General features: G+C 42.9%; 1 protein-coding gene across 1 annotated transcript in view; it reads right to left on the reverse strand.

Moving 5' to 3' along the window:
• The window catches only part of COL22A1 (collagen, type XXII, alpha 1), a gene marked incomplete at its 5' end in the record, with an annotated part of 153143 nt that overhangs the window by 2675 nt on the left and 136773 nt on the right, over nucleotides 1–13695 (reverse strand). Inside the window, 9 exons of the mRNA XM_010183650.1 lie at nucleotides 979–1045; nucleotides 3196–3375; nucleotides 3674–3718; nucleotides 3987–4022; nucleotides 5731–5802; nucleotides 8543–8596; nucleotides 11106–11159; nucleotides 12193–12246; nucleotides 13116–13160. Coding sequence (XP_010181952.1) covers nucleotides 979–1045; nucleotides 3196–3375; nucleotides 3674–3718; nucleotides 3987–4022; nucleotides 5731–5802; nucleotides 8543–8596; nucleotides 11106–11159; nucleotides 12193–12246; nucleotides 13116–13160 — 607 coding nt within the window. The remainder of the gene's footprint in view (nucleotides 1–978; nucleotides 1046–3195; nucleotides 3376–3673; nucleotides 3719–3986; nucleotides 4023–5730; nucleotides 5803–8542; nucleotides 8597–11105; nucleotides 11160–12192; nucleotides 12247–13115; nucleotides 13161–13695) is intronic.

Consider the following 13695-nt stretch of genomic DNA (forward strand, 5'->3'; position numbering starts at 1 on the left):
TGCTCTGGTCTGTTACACATGTGGAGATAAAACCAATGTACCAGTCTCTGGCTGTGAAGTCAGAAACTGTAACTAAGGCAGCTCCCTGCGTCAGCACATTCTCTAATTTCCAAGCAAACACATTTTTGCCACTTCCATATTAAGACCCTGAAGAGCCGAGACAGCTCTTAAGAGATACTCAGCATTACAAAAACATCCTACAGAATAGAGGGAGAAGTGTTTTCTATCTTCTCTCCATTGATCCAGACTCTCAAATGCTTTTAGATTGGCGTGGAAGTCTGCAAGTCTGTAAATAAAATCCTTCAAATAAATCACTCCATTAAGCCATGATCCATGGATCATGCATGGAGAAAAATGCCTCCAGCTACATGTCAGCTGCTCCAAAAGCTGTGTGAGAAGCTTCGCAGCTTTGTATTTCACCGTAGATAGGGTCAGGAGTGGTCTGCAATTCAGGCACTTTGAGAGAAGCAGCAGCCCCAAACCACTTCACTCCCTCTTTTTGTACTGGTAAGTATGACTGTCATAGACATTGTCGTCCAGCTGGGACACCAAAAGCAAGTTTATCAGAGTCCATAGTCCTTCTGTGTGCTCCTACTCTGTGTACTTTCTTTTCCAGGGCCCTAAATTAATCTGTTTGAGCTTGGATCTTCTCTTGTCCTATCATCTCAGCCAAGGCATCTGCAGGAACAAGTCTGCAGTAAAGCTGCTTTGGTAGCAAAAAGCCATGAGGTGCTTAGCACAGGTGATGGCCTTGGGTTGAAGAAGGAAGAAAACCCCTGTGCTATTGCTGGGAACATCAAGACTGGGGAATGGTAAAGCTTGCTAAGCACATTTTATTTTACACAGTTCTCCTTCTGGGCAGGCTTGTTGCAACATTGCCTTCCATAAGCAGAAGAGGTTCAGATGCCAGCACAGCTATGAAAAGTTTCTTTCATACTCTCAGATAGATCTTCTGGTTTCCCAGAGCTGGTTACTTACCATCTAGCTGCTTGGCTAACTCCTCTTGGATGAGCCTTCTCAAGGTCTCTAGAGATGGGGGTTCCCCCTGGAGAGTAATAATCACAGCAATAGCAAGACATAATAATCACAGCCAAGGGATGTGCGAATTAAACCCTCCACAAAGGGTTTGGTGGGGTGCATTTCATCACCCACAGCATACAGAGGGCTGCAGGGACTGCTTGAAAGAAGAATGTAAAGGAACTCAAAACATCCACAATTCCCAATCTGCTGGCAAGCCATAGGCTCAACCATGTAAGCAGGCAGCCTGGTCAGAAGGCATAGCTGGGACACTCTCCAGAGAAAATCTCCCTTCTGTACACTCATAGGAGAAGTAGTAGAAATTGAATCAAGAGGCATCCTGTGCCCTATTTGGTTACAGTGGAAAGCCTACCTCCTTTTTCAGCATTGCACGTTTCCTTGCATGCACCCAGGGTACCTAAGGTAGGTAGCTAAGACTTGCCTAGACTTATATCTAGTCTTGATATGAACACTCACACCAGATGAATCGCTTGCTGACAGGCCCTAACCCAGGGAAGAGAAGCCAGTTTACACATGTAACATCCACTCTTCCAAGTGACTACAAGGTTCTGCCTGATTTCAGGCTGTTAAAAGTAGACAGGGGCCATGGCTGACTGGCCATCTATCATCCCCTTCTCTCAGCTCTTTTGGGTGACAGTACTGTTGGACAGTTGTAATAGCTGTCAAAACTCAAAGAACAACAGCTCTGGATGATGCAACTGAAAAAGTTATGAAAGCAGTTTTGGTAGGTGGAAGGAAAATTTTTTATGTTCTTCCTTTCCAAGAAAATAAAAATGTACTTATAAGGTACAGACTCTTGTCTTTGCATAAACTCAGAAGAAAAAATGTAGCTGTGTTTAAAAAACAAACCATTCTGAACCAGCAATATCAAACATTTTCCTTTGCAAATCATAAAGTGAGATGTTTCACTTTAAATGCACTTTACGTTTTTTGCTAAAATTATTCTTTTAGTTTCTGGCAGTTTTGCAAATACTCCTGGTACTCCTGGTCAACCTAAAGACTGCATTCTTTTGTGCAGGAGCTATTTGCATCAAAGTGTTGCTTTTCCCTCCCACCTCTCCTTTTAACACAGAAGGATGCAGTTTGTGCACTCTATGTTTATAAAAACCTCATGAGGTCTTCTGAACCAGAGTTACTTTTCATTAAGAAACATAAATTTTATTACATAGGTAAGAGACATTTCAATTTTAACCCATAACATTGCTGGTAAGTACAGAGTTGGTCTATTTGCTGCCTTCTTCCCAACACAAATTTTGCATGGGAAAAAGATGTGTTCGTTGGTGACAAAAGAAAAAATTTCATCATTAAGTAATAGCCATTTGTGATGGCTCTTAATTAATATCCCAGTAAGTAAACCTAATTGTGGAACATACTTTGAAGGCTTACAAATTATCTTTTCAAGTTTTAACCTGATTAGTTGCATTACATCTCCATAATCATCGCTGGATTTCATCAAATCTCTGTGTTGTTGAGACACACAAAGAAATGGTGTGTCTAAAATCTACCCAGTTTTTACATCAGAGATTATTTCACTGTGTATTCTCCTCTGAGGTGATCTCACATTCATCCTCAGGATGGGCATAGTGGCTTCACTAGTGTTGGTATTTTTTCTCATTCTTCTATACACATTACCCTGAAGTATTCTCAGTAGTGAGATTGTTTCCCGCTAGGGGAAAAAAAAAGCGAATATTAAACAAAAATAGGATTTCATGAATTCTGATGAGCTGACTTCAGGATTTCCAGAAATAGAGCAGTGACCTTTCCATGGCTCAGCATTTTGTCTCTCATATCAACCAGCAGCAGAGGCAGGCATAAGACATCCATATGAAATGCTGTGCATTAACACCCTTATAGAAAGAAGCTTCTTCAGATTTCAGACCCATGACCTAATTTAGGTTTTTAGGAGTATGTATGTCAGAACTCGCTGCCCTGGTTATAGGTTTGGATTGTTCAGCTCTCCTGGAGCTCAATCCAACATCCCCACAGCACGTCCCTGAGATATGCTATAGCTCTCCCGTGTACGTATCAAGAGGTATAAACACTGCCTTCCCATTACAATGCTGGTTTCTATCAGCTTTACTGTTATCTCGGGTACTTTTCTGATCACACACCGTGGCAGTAAAATCACTGTACAAAGCCCTTTTCTGTCAATCTTACCCGTGGTCCAGGAAATCCTGGCTGTCCTGGAGGTCCGGGAGGTCCAACTTGCCCAGTGTCTCCTGGGGGCCCATGGGGACCCATCAGTCCTGGGTGGCCTTTATGACCAGGTATCCCAGGATCACCTGGAGGGCCCTTTTCTCCTTGAGGGCCTTTTTCACCTTTGATGCCAGGCTCTCCCTAAATGAAAAAATCAACATTACCACCACAAAATAAGAGGCAAACTTCTGATTCCCAAGCACAGCGAAACACAAACAGCTGAGCTGGCAAAGTTACTGAATACAACATCTGGTGCATTACAAATGATCTACGAACTATTACTGACAGAGAAGGATTAAAGAGAGGGCTGGGAGGGTGGGAGCACGGCAGGTCTCTACAGACCACGCTTCACTCTTGAATGACCCTTTGCTTGGCCTCTAACTCAAAATAACTCCCTAATTCAACATAATGAAATAATGAATAATATTCCCCAACCTACCCTCTCTCCTCTGGAGCCAATTTCACCTGGTTTCCCTGGTGCGCCCTGCAACAAAATAACGATAAGCATGAAAGAGCTAGCCATAATAATGGTAAATAATAAAGTGCACGTCTGTACAATTATTTTTGTGACCTGGGGAAATTTTTTTTCCTGTAAGTCCCACAGATTCCTGAAAGCTCCCTGTTTGCTCTCAAATATCGACAATTCAAGAAACAAAAAATCAATTTGTTGAAATCCAGGTAGAATTGTTGGGGTTTTTTTTTACCCCCAAAAACACCAGCCCTACTTTGAGACAACTGGGAATTTAACTTACCTCTTTTCCGGGAGGACCTTTCTCTCCTGGCTCTCCCTGAGGGATACAGAGAGTGAGTTTAGCACTGCACTGCAAGGAGTTGGAAGAAAGACCCTACCTAATAACCATGAGTCTTGCTTTCTGTTTACAGCACAAGTTTTCTGCACACAGCAGGTTTTACTTTACTGCTATAGGTCATTCCTGGAAAGACACAGCCTACTATTTAGAAAGGATTTTTTAGTAAAGCTGCATACCATGTAAATATTTATAAATAATAATAAGTCATTGCTACCAAGCCAGCTGAGACCAGGACAGGTATTTAATTGAAAGTGTGTGCCTGCTTTCAATCCATTTTATTCTTTTCTCTTACAGATGTTTCACAAAGCTTTGTATGCTTTAGTTGGGCTGTTTTACCTTAATCTGTGCCAATGTTATTGCCATAAAAGACGTAAGGGATATAAAATTTTGTAAGTACCATCTTGAATTACACCAGCTGAGATAATGGATACAGAGCCAGTGATAAAGCGAGTTTGAGCCTGAAAGCTTGCCTGTATTTCAGGACTCTATCAAACCATCTCAATTTACACAAGCACCCTATTAGGTTTTTTTTTCCTATATGCTATATTTATAATGTGCTAATTAGGCAAGACAATTTTTGCATTTTGGAGTTTCAGTGAAATAAAAGTCACTGCAGTTCTGAAGTGCACTGATAAAGCAAAGCAAACATTAAACTAGTTACTGCTTAAATTCTGCCCGCTTTCACATATCACAGATGAAAAGATTCATCTTTATAGTCCATTTACAATCCACATATATGATCATATCTATAATGTATATATGCAGGTGGTATTTTCCCCATAACTTGGAAACACATAAAACAACTTCGACAGTGCTAGCATATATCCATGTATGCAGGAGAAATGTAACTCATCACAGATGTGTGATCACATCAGCTCCACGCTAGGCAGCATTGGACGCACTTAAGTATTCCTTAGGGTTGCCTGAGTTTTAAATGGCCACCACCTTTGCTGCTTTAAATTAATTTTCCAGAGAAATACTTCTTTCTCCTCTTTTCATCATGAAACTCCCTTTCCAATCATTAAAAAAAGAAAGAAGAAGAAAAAAAGAATAATCCTGTGGATGATTCAGCTCTGCAACACAGCAGAGTCAAAAATATTTACCAAACAAAAATATTTACCTAACATTCACCTTTTCTATCCTCCAAGTGGAATGTAACATATTTTACTCACCTTGGAAGGGCTAAAGATATTGGAATATTAAGGCTGTGATATTTTCATGTATATAGGTATTATTCTGGATCACTTTGGGAGGTATATGGATGCTTTAATTACAATGTACCTCTGTTGATGGTAACAAAGGAATTATCCTTGAAACAGCAAATATCAGGAATATCTGTTGTTATCAGCACTCAAAATTTCCCTGTTTAGCCCTTCTGGGGTGCATGCAGAGATGTAGTCTGAATAACTTAAATACCCGATAGCCATATTAAGAAGATTACTGAACCAGCCTGAATAATGCACACATTACCAGGGCTGACTGACAGGTACCAGCTCAGTAAACAAGGTTATGGTTGTTAGTCCATAATGAAAATACTGTTTTTACAGTCCAGTTTCCTTTAGTCAAGAGTTTTGTTTTCTCCTATGTATTTTTTCACTCAATTAAAGATGACTCTGTTCCACCTTCATCAGTCCATCATTTCAAAGCAGGCAATTAGTGGGTCTAATCCATCCCTCGCTGTACTTACAGGTGGTCCTCGGGGTCCTATGAAGCCCGGGAGTCCTGGGCTGCCGTTTTCTCCTTTATTCCCTTTAGGACCCTTAGGACAGAAATGAGACAGACACTAGCAGCCCTTTCTCCAACATCTCCTTTGCAGAGCATGCAGTTACAGATACATTGGAACTGGGAAATTTCGCTGTAGCAGCAGGACTCCCAAAACTGACAAGGAAAGGAAGAACAAAGCCATTTAGAAAAGCAGATTGCGAACACCATGTTTGCATTATTAATGAGCTACGCGGGGTCCCTGTGAGAAGATGAAAAGGAAGTGACAATTATGGAAGTGACAGGGGGTATGTTCAGTGGCTACGGTTCATACGGTGGTGTTGCAGAGTGGAAACGCTGTGATGTGCAATGACAAGGAGCAGTGCAGATGGTCACACTGCTCAAATCTGAGGATACAGTCAACAGACAGCTACTCAGCTGCTCTTTTGCCTTTATTTCAAAGTTTAATTTAAAAAATGTCTGCCTTTTGCTTATCTCTTGTGATGTTCTGCCAAACTATCCCTTTTTCTTACAGATTAAATGGCAGTTTAAATGGCTGTTCATTATACAGAGCCATTTCATGTACACTTCTGATATTATTTTAGTCTTAACTTTTTCTTTCACAACTTTGTCCCTTGCCTTCTAATTCATACCATATCCTCTTTTACTTGTAAAAGGTAAAACTTGTCTTTATTTTAAGCCCATCTTGTGTAACGTGAGCACCAAAGAAGAGGTACAAAGCATGTGACATATGGGTATGGAGGTGCATCGCTGTGCACAGCTCTTACCATGAGCGCTGTGCACAGCTCTTACCATGAGCACTGTGCAGTGGGATGGGCACTATCAAACAGTAAAAGGAGATGCAAAGGTGCAAAAGGAGAAGATTTCTGGCAGGTTTCACCTTGTGATTACAACAACAGTGAAGGTGGAAAAGAAACCCTTATTGCCATGATGACCTGTCCCATTTCCTATTTTTTTCTCAGAACAGAAATAGAACCCATTGGCTTGTCACACCACATTGTGAGGGAAATTAGTGCATTTCCAGACAAGGCTGGAAATAGATGGACTTGTGTACAGCACAAGGAAATACTTCCCATAATAGTATTTATGAGAAGGAGAGGATTCATTTTAATGACAGAGAAGGATACTGATGAGATGACTGTCTGTTCTGCTGACCAACACTGTCTCATTGTTTCTCCTTGCTCACCCATCGGACTTTATCCTTTTTCAATCTCTGATGTTATTTTTGGACTGTAAATCCGCTGGAGCAGAGGCTGCTCTAGTTCTGTGTTTGGGCAGAAAGCTGGTGAGTCCCCAGGTCACTAACTGACTGTCTAGGTAACACGATAACACGATGATCATTAGAAAAATAACCCCCATTTGGCAGTCATTTCCTACAGGAAAGCTGGGGAGGGACTTTTTACAAGAGCAGGTAGTGACAGAATGAGGGGGAATGGTTTGAAACTATAAAAGGGTAGATTTAGACTAGATATTAGGAAGAAATTCCTCACTGTGAGGGTGGTGAGACACTGGCACAGGTTGCCCAGGAAAGCTGTGGATTCCCCTCCCTGGCAGTGTTCAAGGCCAGGTTGGACGGGGCTTTGAGCAGTCTGGGCTGGTGGGAGGTGTCCCTGTCCACAGCAGGGGTTGGACTGGATGAGCTTTAAGGTCCCTTCCAACCTAAACCATGCTGTGATTCTATGATTTTATGACTCATGGGACATCCCAAAGCCACAGTGAATATCCAGCAAGCTAAAAAGCAGTAACAGAAATTGGCAGCAGGGGTAGGTTGGATAGGAAGAAGAAATTAAGGTTGAAAAGGCAACAGTGGGATCCACAGGGTACGAAGCAGTGGTCCCAGAAAGGTGAGGAGAAGTTATGTCAAGGAGAAGAAAGCAGCAGCACTAATTCTTGGCTGCAGAAAGGTGATTCTTGCTTCACTAAGACCACTTAGGAGGAGACATCTCTGCCGCAAAGCCATACACATTCAGAGCACAAGACGGTGCAAGACTGAGGTTGCTTTACAGCATCACAAGGGTTACAACCGGTGCAGTCCTGCTAAAATTTTTCAGATTGTCCTGCTACATCTTTGTTTCTATCAGAATCTGACAGCCCAGCAAGCTGTAATGTCTAGGGCTAGGAAACAGCCCTGTATTGCAACAGATGCTACTGGACACGAAGGTACATTTGCATGGATTTGATGAATCCTGGACAATTTTCAGTGGCAAAACAAAGAAACAACAAAAAAACTCCTCACTGTCCTTACAGCTCTTCATTACCATGCTGTTCTTCCACACAGGATGGCCCCAGGGGAGAGTTTCATTCTGCTTCATGATCTTGGTTTACTGCCCACTGCCTGCTCTTTCCCCGAGTGCCTGAGGAGGCTTTTCCTGCTGCTGCTATTCCTCAGTGGCAGCCTGCCAGCTCCCCGAGGCCCTCTCCTTCCTCCTGACAGCTCTCTGCTGGCTGCAGTGTCTCAACTTGGCAGATTTACATCTACTGGTGAAGATGAGGCATGCCAATCTTTTTTTTTCCATACCAGGTAATCAATCATCTTCATTTTCTGTGAACACTTAGCTTTTGCTGGGAAAAACGATGACCCAGCTAGCAGCTCGATTCCAGGAACGTAGCCAAACCCCCTCCAGTGCTCGTGGCCAGCAGTGTTTTTCAGATCACTGATCTCCAGACGTGGCCACTTCAGGGATGGTGAGCAGCTACACATAATTCACTCCATCTCTATCAGTCATCTCTCCTTGACTTCACTGCATGCTGCATGACTTTCCCTTTGTGGTACTTACTGGGTTACCTGCTGGGGCAGGTTCTCCTGCAGGTCCAGGCGATCCATTCTTGCCCTGTGTGAAAAAGAAAGAGGTTAGTGAAGTAACGTGTCCTACAATTAAAAATATCCACTTACTACTACTCTAGCAGGGATTTCTTTTGCATTGTCCATCCTCTTCCTTTGGCAGACTGCAGAGTGAGAAGCTCTGATTTTCAACAGACTCCCCAACTTCTCCATCCCTGATTGCATGGCTCACCCCATCCCAAGACAAAAAGTGAGAGAGGTGGACCCAAATCCCCTCATCTGAAGAGGACCTAACCATCACTCCTCTATTTCTTCACCCTTATCCCTATCACATGCAGCATCCTCCTGTATGGATAGAGCCACCTACCATGGCAGTTCCAAGTTACTGGTGTGCAGACAACCCCTTTAGGCCATGTTTGAAGCATCTCTTGACAACTCACTGAACTATGTTAAAATGCTTCACACTACCTGAGAGATATCTTCAGATCCCCCCACACCTTCCTGTGTTAGAAAACTTTCCCTCTCCAGTGACTGAGGAGGAAATTACTGCCTACCATTCTCTTCTCAGCGCTGTCATCTGTATCAGGGTCCAGGCATCTATTTTTTTTAATAACCTCAGGCTTCTCTTGTTTGAGGGGGAATGGAGAGAAACACTTGTTCCAAAGCCCTGAGCCATTTGATGCATGCCTGTCACCAGACAACTCAGAATGAGCCAAATTATCCTTTAGAAGGACCTGTTTCTCACCACCCCTTATCAAAGTACCTGAGCTGACCATCTACACTGGCTAAAGTTTGCTGAGATGAAATTCGGCACCCAGCTCCCCTCTGTTCCCAACTCACCGTGCAGAGATGTTTTCCCCTGCATTTGAGTGACCATAAAGACCAGCAGTTTTACTGGCAATATTCAAAATCACTCCTCACACTCCTTATTAGAGAAGAAACAAAGCAGAGGAAGAACGAGAGAAACTGATACTTTGGTCTCCAAGATACAAAGTCCCAAGTATCTCTTCTTCAGAGAAGAATATGGCTTGGAGTTACGATAATTTCTGTCTCCTCAAATCTTTTTATTCACTGCTAGTGTTGTGCAGGGGCATGACACGCTAGTGAGGGATGCCAGCAGTACAGGAATAATGAGATAAATTACAAGATAGGCACAGGAGCTCTCCATATGTTCCTGCAGCCTAATTTAAACCCATAGCCTCCCAGCTCTGAGGGATCTGCCTCTCCAGCTCCTGGCATTGCTGGCTGAATAAGCATTTTGCCCTGATTACAGAACATGTTGCAGAATCTGTTTCACTAGCAGGTCTTCTGAGAAGGAAAAGAAATCACTCATTGCAAGATATTAAAGATGTTCCTTGGTTCAGCAACTGAGACCTGCATTCAAATTTGGAAAGGGCTGAATTTTAAGAGAGAAATGAAAAACCCGTGAAATTATTAAATGTAATTTCTCAGCCATCCCGAATGACACTGTCTGAAATGTCAACTAAATTGCCATTCCTTCATAGAAATTGTAATAAACCTCTACAGGTGTTCAATTAAACAAATCTTTTCCTAAAATTAAGCTTTTTTTTTCAGAAAAAAGTACATAAAGCATGACAAAAATGAATAATATCACAACTGGACCCCACATATCTCAAACTGGGCACCCTCAATTAGTGTCTACCTTTGAAAACTGAGGCCAAGTGAAAAGCGAGTGGTATGCCAGGCAGGACTGGAACATGAGCCCTTCTGACACTGCAATCCTGGCAGGATCCATTAAACTGTTCATACAATCATAGAATCATTTGGCTGGAAAAGACCTTTAAGATCATTGAGTCCAATCATAATCTGTTCACTACTAAACCATGTCTCTAAGCCCCTCATCTACACATATTTTAAACATCTCCAGGAATGGTGACTCCACCACTGCCCTGCGCAGCCTGTTCCAATGCCTGATAACCCTTTTAGTGAAGATTTTTTTCTAATATCCAATCTAAACCTCCCCTGGCACAACTTGAGGCCATTTCCTCTTGTCACTAGTTACATGAAAGAAGAGACCAACAGATCTCTCTACACCCTCCTTTCGGGTAGTTGTAGAGAGTGATAAGGTCTCCCTTCAACCTCTTCTTCTCCAGACTAAACAATCCAGCCTCCCTCAGCCACTCCTTTTAATTCTTGTGCTCCTGATCCCTCACCAGCTTCATTGCCCTTCTCTGGACGTGTTCCAGTGCCCAAAACTGCACACAGTACTTGAGGTGCAGCCTCACCAGTTTCCAGTACAGGGACACAATCACTTCTCTACTTCTGCTGGCCACACTGTTTCTGATATAAACCAGGATGTCATTGGCCTTCTTCCCATGGAGTCAGTAACCATCACTCCATTGTGCTATTATAAGTCTTCATCAGCTTCTAGTAATATAATTTTAATTTGTTGTTCTCAAATTAGGCAAAGTGTTTTAACCAAACATCACCTGAACCTTGCTTAAGACTCTTCTTCCAGACCAGAATTCTGAGCTGCAGGACATTCCCACCACACACAACGTACCTCCAGAAATGGGTTGTCAGAAGACAAAACTCACCGGCTGCCCTCTGAGTCCTCGAGGGCCCTGTGGTCCTGCAGGACCGGTGTCACCCTGAAATGAAGAAAAGTGTTGTGGTGAATGAAAATGATCTGACATAGAAGCAAGAAAACAAGCATTTAAAAATGTTCCTACTAAATTACACTGCTCACGTATTAGGGGGAAACAGCATTAAAGAAGTGTCACTACCCCCTTTCAGTTACATATGAGGAAGGCCAGCCTTTTGAATTTTAAACATCTGTCACTAAATTCAGTCTGATTACAGGCAGAAACAATTATTATCAGGTTATCTTAAAGCTGCATTTCTCAGGGACAGAGATTCTCCAGGATTTCTCAAGATCTGACTACTTTGTTCTCTCTTGAGGGAGTGTTAAGACCTGCTTCTGTCTTGTCTGGGGTTCCCTTAGGTCTATCTTCCACTTTATTTTGTAGGGTACCATTTACAGCACAAGTTTTCCTGTGATACAAAGGGGTGCAAATGAAAAACAACTTCTCCAAGTCCCATGGCAATGGCACATCAGCCACTTAGTACATTGCTCAGCATTTGCAGCAGGATCCCACATCAGCTGCGCCCTCCCAGGACTTCATTATGTGAGTGCATTTGACACTAATCATGTCAGAGGATCCGTTTGCAGCATCTCTCTTTCCTCTGAGCAGCAGTGTCTTATTCCATAGGTATTTCACAGATTTCGGTGGAGCTATGCACGTAGTAAGGTAGAGCTTTTGCAGAGGAAGCGTGGCAGAACCTGGCCCAGTGGGACCTGCAGAATGAGGCACTGCTTGGAGAGGGGTAGCAGAAAGCAGGTCCGTGGCTACACAGTACAGCCTGGGGTTCAAACAATGCCGCTTTCTCTGCTTTTCCAAAGACACAACTGACATTTAAGTGTCAGCAGCTGAGCAGCGACAAGGGCCCTCAGATTCTTCGTTGCCTTAATGGTCTTTGCACAAATCATTCCCTGTGCACCGCAGCAGTAATTCATCCTTTATTGCAGTTCCTGCAGTTGTTTTAGGTCAGGGTTGCTGTGAATTAAAACCTTCATTTGTCAGGGAGAAGAAGATTAGGTTCTGCTCAAAATGGTGCACTTACGTCCTTCCCTGGTGGTCCCTCACGCCCAGCAGGACCTGTTGCACCTGGCTCCCCCTGCAATTTGGCAAGAAGGACAGAGAGATCAACTCAAGGGCAAAGACAGACCAGTAACACCATGATAACTGGTATGGAGTTTCTGCAATATAGGACTGAGCTCAGTGAAAACTTTTAAAAGCCAACAAGAGCCTCGTACATCATACATGGCACGCAGCTTATAAAAATAACTCAGAAGCATCTTCTGTAAGTGGTGCGCTGCTTTCCAGCAGGATATTTGCTACTGCTAGTGCAGTAACTGGAAACTACCAACCTATTCATGATATAGAAACCACTATAATGAGGAAGAGGTGAGGAACCCTAGCACTGGATTTTTCAGCTAAATTCATGCAAGCAGAGCATTTTATTTCTCTGTAAAAAGCCAGAATTAGGCAGAAGTAGATTCTGTTTTGTATTGCACTTTCTACACACAGGAGCTTTTTGTACTGCATTGCTATGACCTGAGAAGCTACCAATTTTTCACACAGAATTTGAGTTTTGGGTTTTATGAACCAGAGGCAACTAAGTCAAAGGGCTAGAGACATTTCTATTCTCATCTCTGTAATTTTTGTCTCTTAACTTCCTTTGCATTTCTTAGGCATTTTTGGAGGAAAGCTGATACTTGTCCCACAAGTGCAGTAGCATTCCTCACCTTGTACCTCAGCATTTGTACCAGAGGGATGTGGTATGGAGGCATCCTTGACGCTTTCTCACAACAGGCTATGTCAAAGGGATCATTGGAGGCAGCAGTGGGCTGAAGACAGTTGCTGTGGTTTTTTTGGTAAACACATACCTGTCATCATTTTTACCTATTTGCCTCAGAAAGGCCAACTTCAATACCCACAAGCTTTCTCCACAGGATCATCGTGCATGTCGCGCGTGTTACTTACCCGCGGGCCTGGGGGACCTGTATCTCCTCTCTGTCCTTTGAAACCCTACAAAAGAGAAAGAAAGCAACAATCACCCATTACTCTGATTCATGAAACATTAAGAAATCTCTGCCTTGAATGTGCACTTAACACCCTTTCCAGTTTTGCCTAAGATTACTGGGGAACAGTCAGCACTGAGCTGCCATGTTCCAGGGAGTGATTAGAAAGGGCCATGTCACAGGGACAGAAAAGCCCTTTCCATAGCTCCTTAGGCTGAAAGACCAAGACTGTACCATGTGTATTCCAGGTGTGACCAGCCCATAGATTACTTAGCCCTAAATTTCATCGTCCCCATCCTTTCAGAGGATGTTTTACAGAGCACAAGGGCTACAGCTGTGACCATGCCTTCTGGTAGAAGGGGAGTAATGAGGTTCTGGGTTTTAACTTCTAAGAAAATGGACCTATTCTTCTCCAAGTATGAAGGACTTGGAAATGCCTGTTTTTGACTTTTGTTGATTATTTATTTATTTGGTCACAATGCCATAACTATTTTCAGCCAGGCCAGCCCTTTAGTTCTATGTTTGCATCAGTAAAGGCCTTC

The sequence above is a fragment of the Mesitornis unicolor genome, unplaced genomic scaffold, assembly GCF_000695765.1.
Source record: "Mesitornis unicolor isolate BGI_N332 unplaced genomic scaffold, ASM69576v1 scaffold9714, whole genome shotgun sequence".
Classification (NCBI taxonomy): Eukaryota; Metazoa; Chordata; class Aves; order Mesitornithiformes; family Mesitornithidae; genus Mesitornis; species Mesitornis unicolor.